The following is a 14,381-nucleotide window of genomic DNA, read 5'->3' on the forward strand; positions in this document are numbered from 1 at the left end:
GATATCTATGGGTCGCTTGGTCTTCTTATTGGGCTGAGATAGTTGCATAGATAAAAAATAATTTATAATAATTATAAATTAAAAAAATATATAAAAAATGCGATCACTTCACTATGTACATCATCAGGGAGACAGACCATCAACTACATTCAAAACATGAATCACGAGTCAAATCATGCATTTACTAGTTTGTATCTCAGTCACAGCTGAAGTATATGATTATGCTATTAGAGTTCACAGGAACAATTATAAAAATTGTAGATAAAAAATAATTTATAATAATTATGAATTTTAAAAAAATATTAAAAAATCTACTGTTGAAAAAATTAAAAATATCATCCTTTTATCAGACTACAATCCAATGTGAAAAGAATTTCAATACCTTAACTTAAAGTAACCTCTGAACAAAAAGTACCGATTATTCATATATTTAATTTATACACTTCTTTCAAACTAGTCTTCCATTCTTCTATCAACAAAGGATATATTACCACCTCTTTCCTTACTATCTATCAAGTACCCTGCTCGTGTCATCTTTGCAATTTTGGACTGACTTTGCCGTTCTGCTTGATCGCTTCCCAAATTGTAGAGATTGGCATGCAGTCCCTTGGTCAGTCAAAGTTCAGATGCTTTTGTAGCATTCCATATGTCTCAAAGAAAAGGCAATCAAATTTGAACTTGCTGTAATGAAGTTTTGTCTGGTTCCAGAGAACTCTGTGCCTAGTTTCAATAGTGTGAGAAGCAAGGCCAAACTTGCCAGATTCCAGAAAGATAATATAGTCTTGATATTCTTTGATTCTTAGCAAGGCAGAATGACAAAGTCAGTCCAAAATTGCAAAGATGACATGAGCAGGGTACTTGATAGGTAGTAAGGAAAGAGGTGGTAATATATCCTTTGTTGATAGTAGAATGGAAGACAGTTTCCGAGCTAGTTTGAAAGAAGTGTATAGATTAAATTTATGAAGAATCAGTACTGTTTGTTCAGAGGTTACTTTAAGTTAAGGTATTGAAATTCTTTTCCCATTGGATTGTAGTCTGATAGAAGGATGATACTTATAATTTTTTCAATGGTAGATTTTTTGTATCCATTACTTATCAGATTGCTTTTAATTTTATTCAGTTCATCTAACAAAAGGAATCAGAAGAGTTGATCATATGAACGCTATACAAGACTCTTGATTATACCCATATTCTGTGAAGAATGATGTGAGGATGAGTGAATGTATCTGCCAGTAAAAGGTTAGCTTCTGATAAACTGAAAGTTCAATATGACCTGTGTGATTTTGAATTATTAAGACATCCATAAAAGGTAGATGGTTATTGGATTCATGTTCAATAGTGAACTTTATACAAGAGTATAAGTAGTCTATTTTCTCTGGAAACTGAAGTAATTCTGACTCAGAGTGGGACCAAACTGCAAATATATCATCAACAAAATGTAACCATAAATGAAGTTAGGAAATATAGTGTCAGAGTTGTTTTTCTAGATGCTCCATAAAATAATCATCTGAGGTCGGTGAGATAGGACTATCCATTGCTGTTCCATCAATTTGTTTGAACAACTTATTACACCATGTAATGTAGCCTGCATTGGTGGTGAATTGAAATAGGCTAACAATGTCATTGGGAAAATCAGTATGTAAAAACTGAAGAATCTCTTGCAGTGATATGTTGGTGAATGGGAAGACCACATCAAATGAAACCATACTCTCATTTAATACTGACAGATGAAGATCCTTTATTTTTTCTTTCAAGTCAAGACTGTTTTTAATATAAGAGTTAGTGTGGCCCATGAGATTCCAAAAACAACAAGAGAGATGTTTTGCAAGGTAGCAAAGTGGGAGAGCCAATACAGTCCACTACTGGATGAAGTAGGTTGCCATCCTTATGTATTTTAGGATGACCATAGAGATGAGGCAGATGGGCATGATGAATTCATAACCTCTCAACAGCAGTGCCATCCCACAATTATACATTGTTTAATAATTTATTGATTTGACTTTTTTGTTGGATCCATGCTGATAACACTGTAGGTTGGCCTATCTTTTAATAAGATAGTACTTTTATGATTATACTTGGTGGTATTCATGACAATTGTGGTATTACCTATGTCAATCTAAAAATATAATATATTTGCTTCATCTGTGCGTAATTCTCTAATATCTTTTTCGCATTTACCATAATTCCTAAGTAAGGTATACATCGAGAAGCCAAGGAAAAATCAGGACCTTTAGACAAAATATTTATTTCATCATTTTTTTAATAGTCTGTTAGTTAAATTTATGACCCAACTGTTGCAGTTAGGCTTAGTTATTGGTTGAATATTGTGGCAGTTTTTTCCTTTTAATATTTCAAATTTACAAATTAATCTATGTTTATGGATAAAATGCACTCATCTGGCCAAGGATAGTGAAATATGAGAAATTAATTAATAATGGTTTTGACTGAGAATGTCTTTTAAAATACTTTGAGCATTATTTAAGTTGAGCGTTATTTAAATAAAACTGTTTCTTCATTTGACATATTTGATTTACTAATAATGCCTTGCTTTTTGATAAATCTTCCATGCAGAATGTGACTGGATGGTCTCCATAATTTTTACCAAGTTAGGAATAATATCAGCAGTGTGACAATGCTTAAGGAACACAAGTCTATTATGCAGATCAGCTTTGTTCAAATGTATTATAGCTTATCTTTTATTTATAAAAGATAATTTATAAATAAATTTTATAAATAATATTATATATTAAAACTGTTTATTGAAAAAATAAAATACATAAGATTGTCATTGTACTGCATACAGTAAAACTAGTACCAGAGAACAATTAAAGGAAATATATGTATATTTAAAAAAAAAAAAAAAAAAAAAGAAAGAAAGACAGGGGGGGGGGGCTGATATATTACCAACAAATTCGAAAATATTGAAATGACACTTTTCAATTTGGATGATTGATATTTTCCATATTTAAATAATAAGAAATGATTAGGTAATAACCTTGATATGACATTATATGACAGTGATGATTAACATTAAAAGTATGTAATCTATTTTGTCTAATGAGTTATCCTCATCTCATCATTGTTTCATTTTGTATAGTTTCTGGTGACTAGAATAGTTAACCAATTATGCTTCATGGACACTGTAGCATATTCATTGGATATTACAACATTTGCTCATCCGCTTTTGGGTTCAAATATAGTATGCATGAAACTTTGAGGGCTTCTGGGCCAAAGGCACATTAGCCAATCTTGTACACAGGTAGCAAGGTGTGTAGTCTCATCCCTTTCTTAACCACACACAAACTTAACTTCCAAAGTACTACTTTAGCAAAGTAGAACGGCAAAATCAGTCCAAAATAGCAAAAATGACCCCCTCTTTTTCCTGTTTACCAGTGTTTGCATACTCTCAATCTATCCTCATAATATGCATTCCATAATCTTCATATCATCTTTGTAACTTTTACTTGCAGCCTTTCCACATCTCTTTGAAATGCAAGAGACGAAATCTGCACAGAGTGAGGTGCAGTTATATCAAAGCTGTAAAGAGGCAAAATGACTTCAATATTTTTATATGTCATTGTTCATTTCACCATCGCAATTATTCTCATCACAATTACAGCTGATTAAACCAACCTCAGCTTAGGTTTTACATTATTGGTTATAGTATTAGCAACACCCAGCTTGTGATTTTGATAGGTCTTAGTTGCATTTCATAGTTTTAGTTCATTAACTAGATTTTGTATATGAAAAGTAACTTATTTTAAGTGAGCATAATTAAATTTTGATAAAATAATTACAGTATAACTGAATGGCTATTTTTTTTTCCTTTTTCATTTAGGTTGTGGCATTTGTGTTACCACCTATTCAATGATTACACATACCCAGAAGAGATCTTGGGAAGCTGAGCAAGTAATGAACTGGCTAAAAGAACAGGAGTGGGGCCTAATGCTTCTGGATGGTAATTGTTTTCCTAAAATCTGTCTGTACAAGGGGGAGGGGGCTGAAAGGTTCTGATAAACACTTAGAACAAAAATGATATTAAGGCAACTTCTTATATATATCCTAAAAGAAAAAGAACAAATTATTACAATTCGATGAAATGGGGGGGCTTTAAGCTATAAAAGCTATGAGCTCATATTGGTGTTCTTTCTTGTGGTTATATCAGTTGCTTTAATATCAATTTTATTCTAGTAGATATTGATCAGAACTTTTCAGCCCCCCCCCCATTGTATAAAAAGAATGTATGATAGTTTAATTACATCACTTCCTATGGTGTAGGAAATTTTAAACATTAATTGAAAAGATTTCTGGCTATCGATTTTCCATCATCACCATTAATATTGACCATCCACAATGTTTTTTGAGGACTGAGGAAGCTATTGATATGATGCATTTCTTCTAGAATTAGCTAGATATGAAATTCAACCCAAAAAGAGAAAATTAATCTTGACTAGAGATATGCATATTATCAAAGTAAGGGGGAATGAAGTAAATCTTTCTTCCAAGAAATAGGATAGTATTGTGTTTTGGAATCTTTAAAATTCATTCGTTTAGCTTCACCAACTGGAGAATGATTTAGCAATCAATATTTAAGACATTGTTTATGGAAGATCTTGAAGCTTGACTCACTTCAGCACTGCAGGGTTGAATGAAGAAGAGGAATAGAGTGAGAGAAAGTCGTTAATGGTATTAATGTATAGAAGGAAAAGTGCAATCAGAAGAAAAGAGCTCTTAGATATCTCAGCATTGATAGAGAAATCTGGTAAGAGAAACTGGTGACCCATTAGCAATGATGGCTGGAAGTAGACCATAAGATGGTAACTTCAGAAGATCTCTGAATATAGGCTATAAAACCCAATCAAAATGCCTTGGAAATATCAAGAACAGTCACTTGAGTTTCTCCAAACTTTTCCATAGCTTTGGTCTTTCAAAGGTGGTAAGATTGGCTAGAAGATTTGCTGTGAAATGGCAGAATCCATATTGGTGATCACTAATTAATTGGCAAACCTAAAGGTAGTGAAGAAGTTTGCTCTTAATTACATTCTCCATTCATTTTTGAGAGGATTGAGGGTAATAAGCCAATAATTTGATAGGTTACTTTTATTTTCCCTTTTTTAAGGACAGGATGGGTAAATGTGTGTCCGTGCTGTTGGGTATATATACCAGATGAGCATGATATCTTTTATAATAAGTTCAGGATGGGGTGAATCCTGGAGTAAGGTTTTTATCACAGTTGAAAGGATACATACCATCTAGACCAGGAAATTTATCAGTATCTAGTGTTTAGCAGTCAAATTAAAAAATAAAGCTTTTCAGAGATTTATGAAGACCCGCTTAAATGATGATGAACTTGTTTATAATCAGAGAAAAGCCATGCAGGTAAACAAAAAAAGTTATTAAAGAGGAAAAGAAAAAGTTGGGCTGAATTCCACATATATGTTATACAGATTTCTGAAGAACATAAGAAGAAGGAATGAAGAACCAGGTTTTTTAATAAACAGGAATGGAGATCTTGTGTCTACTGGAAGAGAGATTAGGATGATATGGCAACATTATTTTAGAGATCTGTTAAATAAAGATGAAAGCCATAGTGAAATGAATTGGAATGAACAGTGGTGAGAGAGAGAGAGAGATAAGGAAATGAATTAGTCAGAGGTTGAAGAAGCAGCAAAGAAGGCGAAAAATGGAAAATCTCCTAGGATAGATGATTTGCCTGTTGAACTGATCAGAGCTTCTGGTAGTAAAGGGTTCAAATAATTATGTGACATTTTTAGACTGATCTGGAGAAAGATGGTGATACCTGATGATTGGACCAAGGAGATTATTGTTCCAATATATATAAAGGAGGCTCAAAAAGTAATTATAGAGGAATAACATTATTGTATCACTGTACAAAGATTTATAAATGGATAATGGTAACAAAAATAAGAGATAAAATAGAGGAAGGTCTAAAAGAAAAGCAGTTTGATAGACTGTTGATCTAATTTTTTGCTGTATGAGAAATGATAGACATTGGGAATTTTGGAAAAATCTGTTTATGGCATTTCCTGATTTGGGAAAAGCCTTTAATTGGGTTCAACAGAAAAAAAGTCTGAAAAAGATAAGTATAGAAAAAGAAGAAATAGTCATGCTAAAGAACATGCATGTGAAGTCTAGGAGCTGTGTGAAGACTAAATTTGATAATTTGGAGTTGTTTCACTTAATTAGGATTGTGGCAAAGAAGTGTATTATCTCTTTGCTGTTCATTGTGGTGATGAATAGTGTCCTAGATGACCAGAAAGGAGGGAAAAATCCTGTGTTTGCAAATGATGTGGTGATTTAAGCACATTCAGAAGAAAACTGGACAAATAGAATAGTATAACATAGAACTAGATATTAACGGTGTTAGATTCAATGGGCAATATCTGAAGAGCAGTGAAAACTTCAAATATCTGGGAAATATACTTTCTAGTGATGGAAATTTAGACCAGGAGATAGAAGGATTTCACTGGGTTACATTTTTTTTTTAACAGTGTAAGTGGTCTACCTTGGGACAGTGAGGTCCCACTTAAGTTCAAGCTTTTGATTAACAAACGTTACCTTTTTCCCATTTTGACTTATGCAGCAGAGACAGGACTAACAAAAAGAGACATGAATAGAATACAATCAATTGAAATGAAAGTTTTAATGACAATGTTGGCAAAAACAGGAAAGGCAGAATAAGAAATGTGGACATTAAGAATAATTTAGGGCTAAAAAGTGTTGAATGCTTATAATGAACTCTCACTTGAAGTGGTTTGGACATATAATGGGAATGAACTTAGAAAGAATACCAAGAAAAATGCATGAAATGAAATTAGAGGAGAAGAGACCAAGAGGAAGATCATGGAAAAAGTGGAGAGACCAGATAAGAGATGATCTAGAAAAGAGAAACCTGAGCTGGCACAGTGTTCATGTAGGAAAAATTTGGAGGATAGAAAGGAATGGAGAGATTTGATCCACCTGACTTGACAGTTTCTGTCAGAACAGTTCTTGATAAAGAGAAGAGTTTCACAGCTTCTGGGGTTTGTTTCTTTATCTTCTCTTAAAACACAACAAACCTTGTGTATGAAGTCAAATGCAAAAATCATTGTTCATCTATCTGGTTGATATATGACCAGTCTGTCATGTGGTTGAGTATCAAATATTCTTATCTGCATAGCATAGTTAAATACTATATTTGACTGTGATTATACTGATTTCATAAAATGATGATAACAAAAAAAGCATAAGTATTTCATTATGCATTCAAAAGTCTATAGTCATTAACATATGCAAATTTGAAACTTTTGATGCATAAGAAATATCTTATGTATCAAACAAAAGGTATATCTTCTAGGTGTAACAATCTAATGTGCCTAATACATTGCAGAGATAATAACATTATCCCTAAATTGCTATAAAAAAAACTACCAAATTTGTAGTTTTTGTAGTAAATGTTTTGGATTTACCAAAGTACATTGAAAGTTCTAGAAAATGCAATTTAGCAATGAGATATGAGTTTTCCTACTTAATAAACCTGTATGTTACTCATATGTTAGCCATCTAATGTTTTATATGTCAGCTAGCCTGGTTGGTTGAGTAGATAGTGAATGTTTGTAAATATCTTTAGGTGGGAGATGAAGTTCCTCACTATCTTGCTTATTGGAGGCCTGAAGTGGCTTGAAATAAGTTGTGTTTTGTCAGGCTTTAGCATTAAAAAACAGATACAACAATAAAAACATCATACTCTTCCTGCTATATATCAGTGACCTACTGCAATTGACCTCCAACCCAATACACAGTTTTGCAGACAACAGCACACTACACTCCTCGCTTGCGTTTGATAAGCCTTACCCTACACAACTCACCTCAACCTACAGAACATCAACTCATAACCTCATAAATTTCAACACCAATAAAACCAAGTTCTGCACTATTTCCCATAAAAAAGAACCATTTTTTTCCCAGTATCCTCTTTGACGATACCCAAATTTCCAGACAGTTTGAGATCTCGCTTCTTGGAATCACCCTCACATCAAACCTCTCCTGGCATAAACATATCACAACCATTGCATCCTCAGCCTCAAAAAAACTAGGATTTCTCTTTCGCTCAAGACGTTACTTCACCCCCGAACAGCTATTAACATTATACAAATCACAAATCTGCCCAGCTGTTGATTACTGCTCCCACAAATAGGGTAGGGCCCCTAAAAGCTCTCTCAAAATGCTCGACTCAATACAGAGGAGAGCAATTAGACTTATCAATGATCCATCCCATACGAACTCTCCCCCCCCCCCCCACTTTCACACAGACGTATGGTCTCTGCAGTATGTATATTCTACAAATATTTCCATGGGAAATGCTCATCTGAAATAACATCCATAATTCCTCTGCTCAGTACTAAGCTCATTGGAACACATGCAGCTGCTGCACAACATCCGTACACAGTACACCTAGAAACAAACAGAACAAGTTTCTTTTCCTCTTCCTTCATCCCTGCAACTGCTGCACTGTGGAACAGTCTCCCACCTTGTTGTGTTTCCCAAGGAATACAATTTAAAGTCATTCAAATTAAATGTAAACAAATTCCTCCTTTCCAAACCCACTACCCATACACGGTACTAATGTACTATAGGTTGACCAACCAACCTCCTGTGTATGGGCTCAACATAAAAATAAAAAATTAAAAAAAACACTAAAAGGCATTGCATAATTTTAAATATCAGTACTTTTGCATGAACTGTTAGGAGATACAAATACTTATAGGATTTTTGAGTTTTGATGGAACAAGGGGGCTCATTTTAGTGAGTATAGGAGTGGCAAACCTGAGGCACCTGATGCTGGACCATGCCTTACTTTATGCAATATGAATGGTGACTTCTTAACCCAGCTTTCTTTCTTTCTTTTCTTCTTGCTCCTTCCCCACAATGCTATAGAGTACTTCAAGGGCTTGGAGTGAATCTTTCCTATTTTGCTATTTATTTTCATCCTATGGAGTGAGAGTATCTCTTCTCTCCCAGGTATTTGCCTCAACTAGAAAGCTGAAATTCCAGCTCACCTGGCCAACATTGGATGAATTAGGACCATTACCTCCCAGATATGTGGAAAGGGCTTCTGCAACCTTACCACTTTTTTTTTTTTTTTTGCTGATTTCACTCTAAAATGCTAATATGGTTGTGCCTTATGATGCATTTCATGCTGCATCATTTGCCATGCAGAATAATCAGAACTATGTTCATGGCTTATGCAGAGAGAGAAGTATGTTACAGTCTCCAACACAAATCAGTGTTATTGTAAACAAGGAATACAAATGGTATAGGATTAATCTTGGACTTGAATTTTACATAGGCACATGGAATACATGGGGTACACAGATGAGTACTTTTGATATTGTCTGTGAAGAGATGAAGAGGTATAAAATTGGCATCATGGAAATTACAGAGACCAGATGGAATGGAGAAGGTCATTTCAAAAGATGGGATGGAAGCTAGTTGTTTATTCAAGAGGTGACTGAAAAACATCATGGGGTAGCTGTGATACTGAAGACATTTCTAGCAAGAGCCGTTATTGGTTATAATCCTGTTAATGACAGGATACTTTGTATTAGACTTAAGGTTTATCCTGCCAATATGTCAGTCATGGTAGTTTATGTCCCCCACACAGATAGGCCTGATAAAGATAGAGTGAGGAATTCTATGAAACCTACAGACTGTTTTTGACTGCCTACTAAGGAGAGATATACTTTTTCATCTTAGGGGACTTTAATGCAAAAGGGAGAAAGAGTACAAGAGTTAGACCTGAGTGAAACATGTTTGGTCTCGGCAAATGTAACTCCCATGGTTAAAGACTGTTGGAATTTGTCAATGCTAACAGGTTAGTTATTATCAATACCTGCTTCCAGAAACACCTGATGGATCTATACTTGGGCATCTAACATTGATTGGTCAAGGCTTCTGATTACATCCTGGCTCTCCAACAGTGGAAGACAAGCATCTTTGATGTGTATACTTGTCCTGGAGCAGACTGTGATATGGACCATCAACTAGTAAAAGCCAAAGTAAGGCTGAGACTCCAAAACCTTCGATGTCAGGCCCATTCCACTAGACTGGATGTCAAAGTAATCCCTAGTGGATTCACAGAAGAAACATCAACACGGATGGATGATCGTTTGGAGACTATTAAGAACTCACCTGAATGCTCTGGGAAGGAGTCAAGAAGTATCTAGGCTTAATTGAAGACCAAGAGACCAGCAGATATCATGGGATCTAACTGAAAACAGACAGAGAAACAAAGAGCCACAGGGACTGAAAAATAGAGATTGCATAAAGTCAGAAAAACCATCAAGCATGACAAGGAAAATTTTTATGCTCATAAATGTGAATTGTGTCTCCTCTTCAGATGGGGAGGCACAATTATAAAAGGATGTTTTGTTTAGTTCATGACCTAAAACACAAGTTTTAGCACAAATTGAATGTTATCAAAGACAAAAGAACTGGAGATCAAAAATAAATGTAAAGAATACTGTGAGGAACTGTACAGCATAGAGGATAATGAACCGAAACCACCTCATCTTAGGTATGAGGTTGAAAGAGGAGTTAAACAGTCTAACAATAATAAAGGCCTTGGGAGACAGGATTGTGGCCTAGAGACTGTAAGAAGTCAGTTTTCATACTACTACTACACAAAAAGGAAGATATGAAGGATTGCACGAATATAGAACTATTAGTTTAATCTCTCATGCAAGTTAGATTTTCTTAAAGATCATGCTAAATAGGATTGAGGCAGAGATGCCTGAGGAACAAGCAGATTTAAGGAAAGGCAAGGATACCAGAAACGAGATCATTGCCTTAGACAGATCATTGAAAAGTATAAAAAATTTAGACTCTGTATGGTAATGTGTTTCTTTTAACTGTGTTTAGCTTGTGAAACTGTGGGAGGTAAGGAAAATAATGGGTTTTCCTAAACATATGAGGTTGATAGCTAACTTATATTGATATATAATGATAGATAACTTACATAGTAAGCAAGAAGCCATGTTAAGAACAGGTGTCGGATTAACTGATTGACTTCAGGTTGGCAATGAAGTTAGAGAAGGATGCATGCTTTCTCCTCACTTGTTTAGTATCTAATCTAAGGACATCATGCATGTAGCATTGTTGATTATTTTTAACAGTATAGATGAGAACACAGACTGATAAGAAAATAACTATTTATAAACTTATTGCTGATATTTCACTAGTATTCTATCCAGCATCTTCAGAATGGTAGCACTGTGTTGTTGGAGGATTTCAAATTTTCTCAGGTGCCAGTTTTTAATTTTGGTCCATTCTTTGTTGGCTGTTGTGTCGGAAATGCTGTACAGGATATCCCACAGTTCCAGGTTTAAAATATTAAATAGTTTGTCACATAGGGCAGTAATGAATGAATTTATTTTTGATAGCTCCAGGCAAGTAGCATTTATCTTTCCCGTAATAGTGCTAAACTCACTCATTTATAAATGCGCTGGGCTTTGGCCGAGTGAAACTTGTTCTTAATTTTTACATAGTTCGGTATTAAGTTGGTGTCTCGGCACCTCTGAAGAAGGCTAACCTATTCAGTTGCTGTGCCAATCTCTAAAAGAGCTACACAATAATAACCTCATTATCACAACCAAAGCAGAAAGGAAACGCAACTGTGGTAATACGAAAACAAAATGCACATGCTTTTTCAAGAACAGTCAAAATACCAAATTATAGATCAGGATCCCACCAACTCACAAAAGAATAAGGTGTGCAAATTATTGAACAAAGTCACTTCCTGGCCTAAAGAAACAGTTAACTAACTCAAGCCCTTCCACATTAAAATACCCAGGATATATGGAGCACCAAAAATTCACAAACAAGGCACACCCTCATTCCCTATTGTGGATAGTATGAGGGTGGTCTGAAAAGTTCTCGGCCTAACAATGAAAAAATGAATTTATAATTTCAAAATTATTTTTGTTTTTCAACGTAATCTCCCTTAAAACTAATATATTTATTCCAGCTATGCTCCAGCACCATTATCCCATCCCTGTAGTGATTCTCAGTAAGATCTGCAAAATACCCCTCTACAGCTGCAATCACCTCTTGATTCGAAGAAAAAATCGGGAGGAAGAGTTTTAGTTTTGGGAAGATATAGAAGTCAGAGGGAACCAAATCTGGGGAATAGGGTGGATGTTCCAACAATTCATAATGCAGATCCCTTAATTTTCCCATTGCCAAAACAACTCTGTGGGCAGGTGCATTATCCTGATGGAAGATGATTTTTTTCTTCTGCAAACTGGGTCTTTTCTCACGGATTTTTTCATCTAGTCTAGTTAAAAGATCTGAATAATATTCCCCAGTTATTGTTTTACCCTTTTCAAGATAATTAATAAACAAAATGCCTTTAGCATCCCAAAAACCGATGCTATGATTTCCTGCTGATGGAACCGACTTTGTCTTCTTTGGTGCTGAACAACCGGCTTCTGTCTGCTGTTTGGATTCTGGTATGTAATGGTGAATCCAAGTCTCATCCATAGTAATATATTGACGCATAAAATTAGTTTTGTTCTTGTTAAAACGCTCCAAGCACTGTTCAGAGATTTTCATGCGAGTGCGTTTTTGATCTGCTGTGAGCAAGTGTGGCACCCATCTTGCGCAGAGCTTTTTCATATGCAATTCTTCATGCAAGATATATCCTACATATTCTTTTAAAATGCATATAGTCTCAACAATTTGATACACTTTGACTTGCTGGTCATCTAATACCATATTGTGCACTTGATTTCTGGTGTTGTTACACATTTTGGATATCCTTCACGTGGATCATCTTCAAGGCTGGTACGGCCATGTTTAAACTCGGCAGCCCATTTCTTAATTGTCGAAAACGAAGGAGAAGAGTGCCCATAAACTTTTATGAACTTCGAATGAATTTCTTTTGGCATTAAACCTTCTTTTACAAAGAATTTTATAACTGCACGATACTCAATTTTATCCATTTCAAAGGATACGTACAACACTTTTACTTTAGACAGCTGTATAAAACAAACTACTTGATAGAATTACTTGCAACTTCACACGGATGTTTATGACAGAATTTAGAGAAAAAAAATCTTGTCGATGGTGTTGCCATCTGTGGTTGTGGCTGAGAACATTTCAGACCACCCTCTTATAAATAGTCTCACATATAAACTTGCTTGACATTTAGCCAAACTACTATCCACTCTCACAAACATTTCTTCCTCTTTTGTTAAAATTCTACTCTTCTTCTTCAAGTGTCATCTCCTAGAAAGAGGTTGGCAACCATGTCACAGAACCTTTTTCTTTCTTTTGCTGCTCTGGAACATTTTTGGTAATTCAAGCCAGTCCAGTCCTTAATGTCTTCGACCCACATTCTCCTGGGTCTACCTCTCCCTCTTTTTCCATCCAATTTTCCATCTAATATTAATTTCTGAATGCCTTCTTGTCTGGTTAGATGTCCAAAATATTTAAGTTTTCGCTCTTTAATTATTTTCATGAATGTTCTTTTCATTTTTGCTTTCTTTAAAACATCTTCGTTTTTCATTTTCTCTGTCCATGGTATTTTCAACATTCTTCTGATGGTCCACATTTCGAAAGCTTCTAATTTTTTCTCTGCTTCTTTATTTAGAGTCCAAGTTTCACTGTTGTAGAGAAGGTTTGACCAGATATAGCATTTTGTTAGTCTTTTTCTTGTGTCTATATTAATGTCTCTGGATGTTAGAACAGTTTTCATATCAGTAAAGGCTTTTCTTGCTATCTCTATTCTTCTTTTTATTTCTTTAAGGGAATTTCCTTTGTCTAAACATTTTTCCCAAATATATAAAAGACTGAACCTGTTCAATTTTCTTTCTGTTAACAGTTATGTTCAGTTTCTTATTTATTGGTTCTTTTGATATAATCATGCACTTTGTTTTCTTTAGGTTAATAATTCGTCCCATGTCAAAGCTTCTGTTTTAAATTTCTGTGATTAAGTTTTGAAGATCATCTTCAGATTCAGCTATAAGAACTGTGTCATCTGCATACCTGAAGTTGTTGAAGTTCCTACCTCCGACTTTTACACCCTTCGGTTGTGAAATATTTTTAAAAACTTGCTCACTATATATATTGTATGGTAAGGGTGATAAGACACATCCTTGCCTTACTCCTTTTTTGATTTCAAAGTTGCCAGAATATGTATTTTTATATCTTATTGAGGCCATTTGATTCCAGTATATATTTGTAATTATGCATAGATCTTTTCCTTTTAACCCATTATTCTGTAGGATATGTATTAATTTCTTGTGATCTATTGAATCAAATGCTTTAGTGTAATCAATAATAATAATTTATGACAGATGTACCAATTTAGAAAAAAAAAA

The 14,381-nt window shown here is 34.5% G+C and overlaps 1 protein-coding gene across 1 annotated transcript in view; it reads left to right on the forward strand.

The window, feature by feature from the left end:
- hay (ATP-dependent DNA helicase hay) overlaps positions 1–14,381 on the forward strand; it is a 337,042-nt gene that overhangs the window by 230,501 nt on the left and 92,160 nt on the right. The window contains exon 13 of the mRNA XM_090412093.1: positions 3,839–3,958. Coding sequence (XP_090268219.1) covers positions 3,839–3,958 — 120 coding nt within the window. The remainder of the gene's footprint in view (positions 1–3,838; positions 3,959–14,381) is intronic.

Source organism: Typopeltis vanoorti, chromosome 22 (genome assembly GCF_054136105.1).
Source record: "Typopeltis vanoorti isolate ZY-2024b chromosome 22, IOZ_Tvanoo_1.0, whole genome shotgun sequence".
Classification (NCBI taxonomy): Eukaryota; Metazoa; Arthropoda; class Arachnida; order Uropygi; family Thelyphonidae; genus Typopeltis; species Typopeltis vanoorti.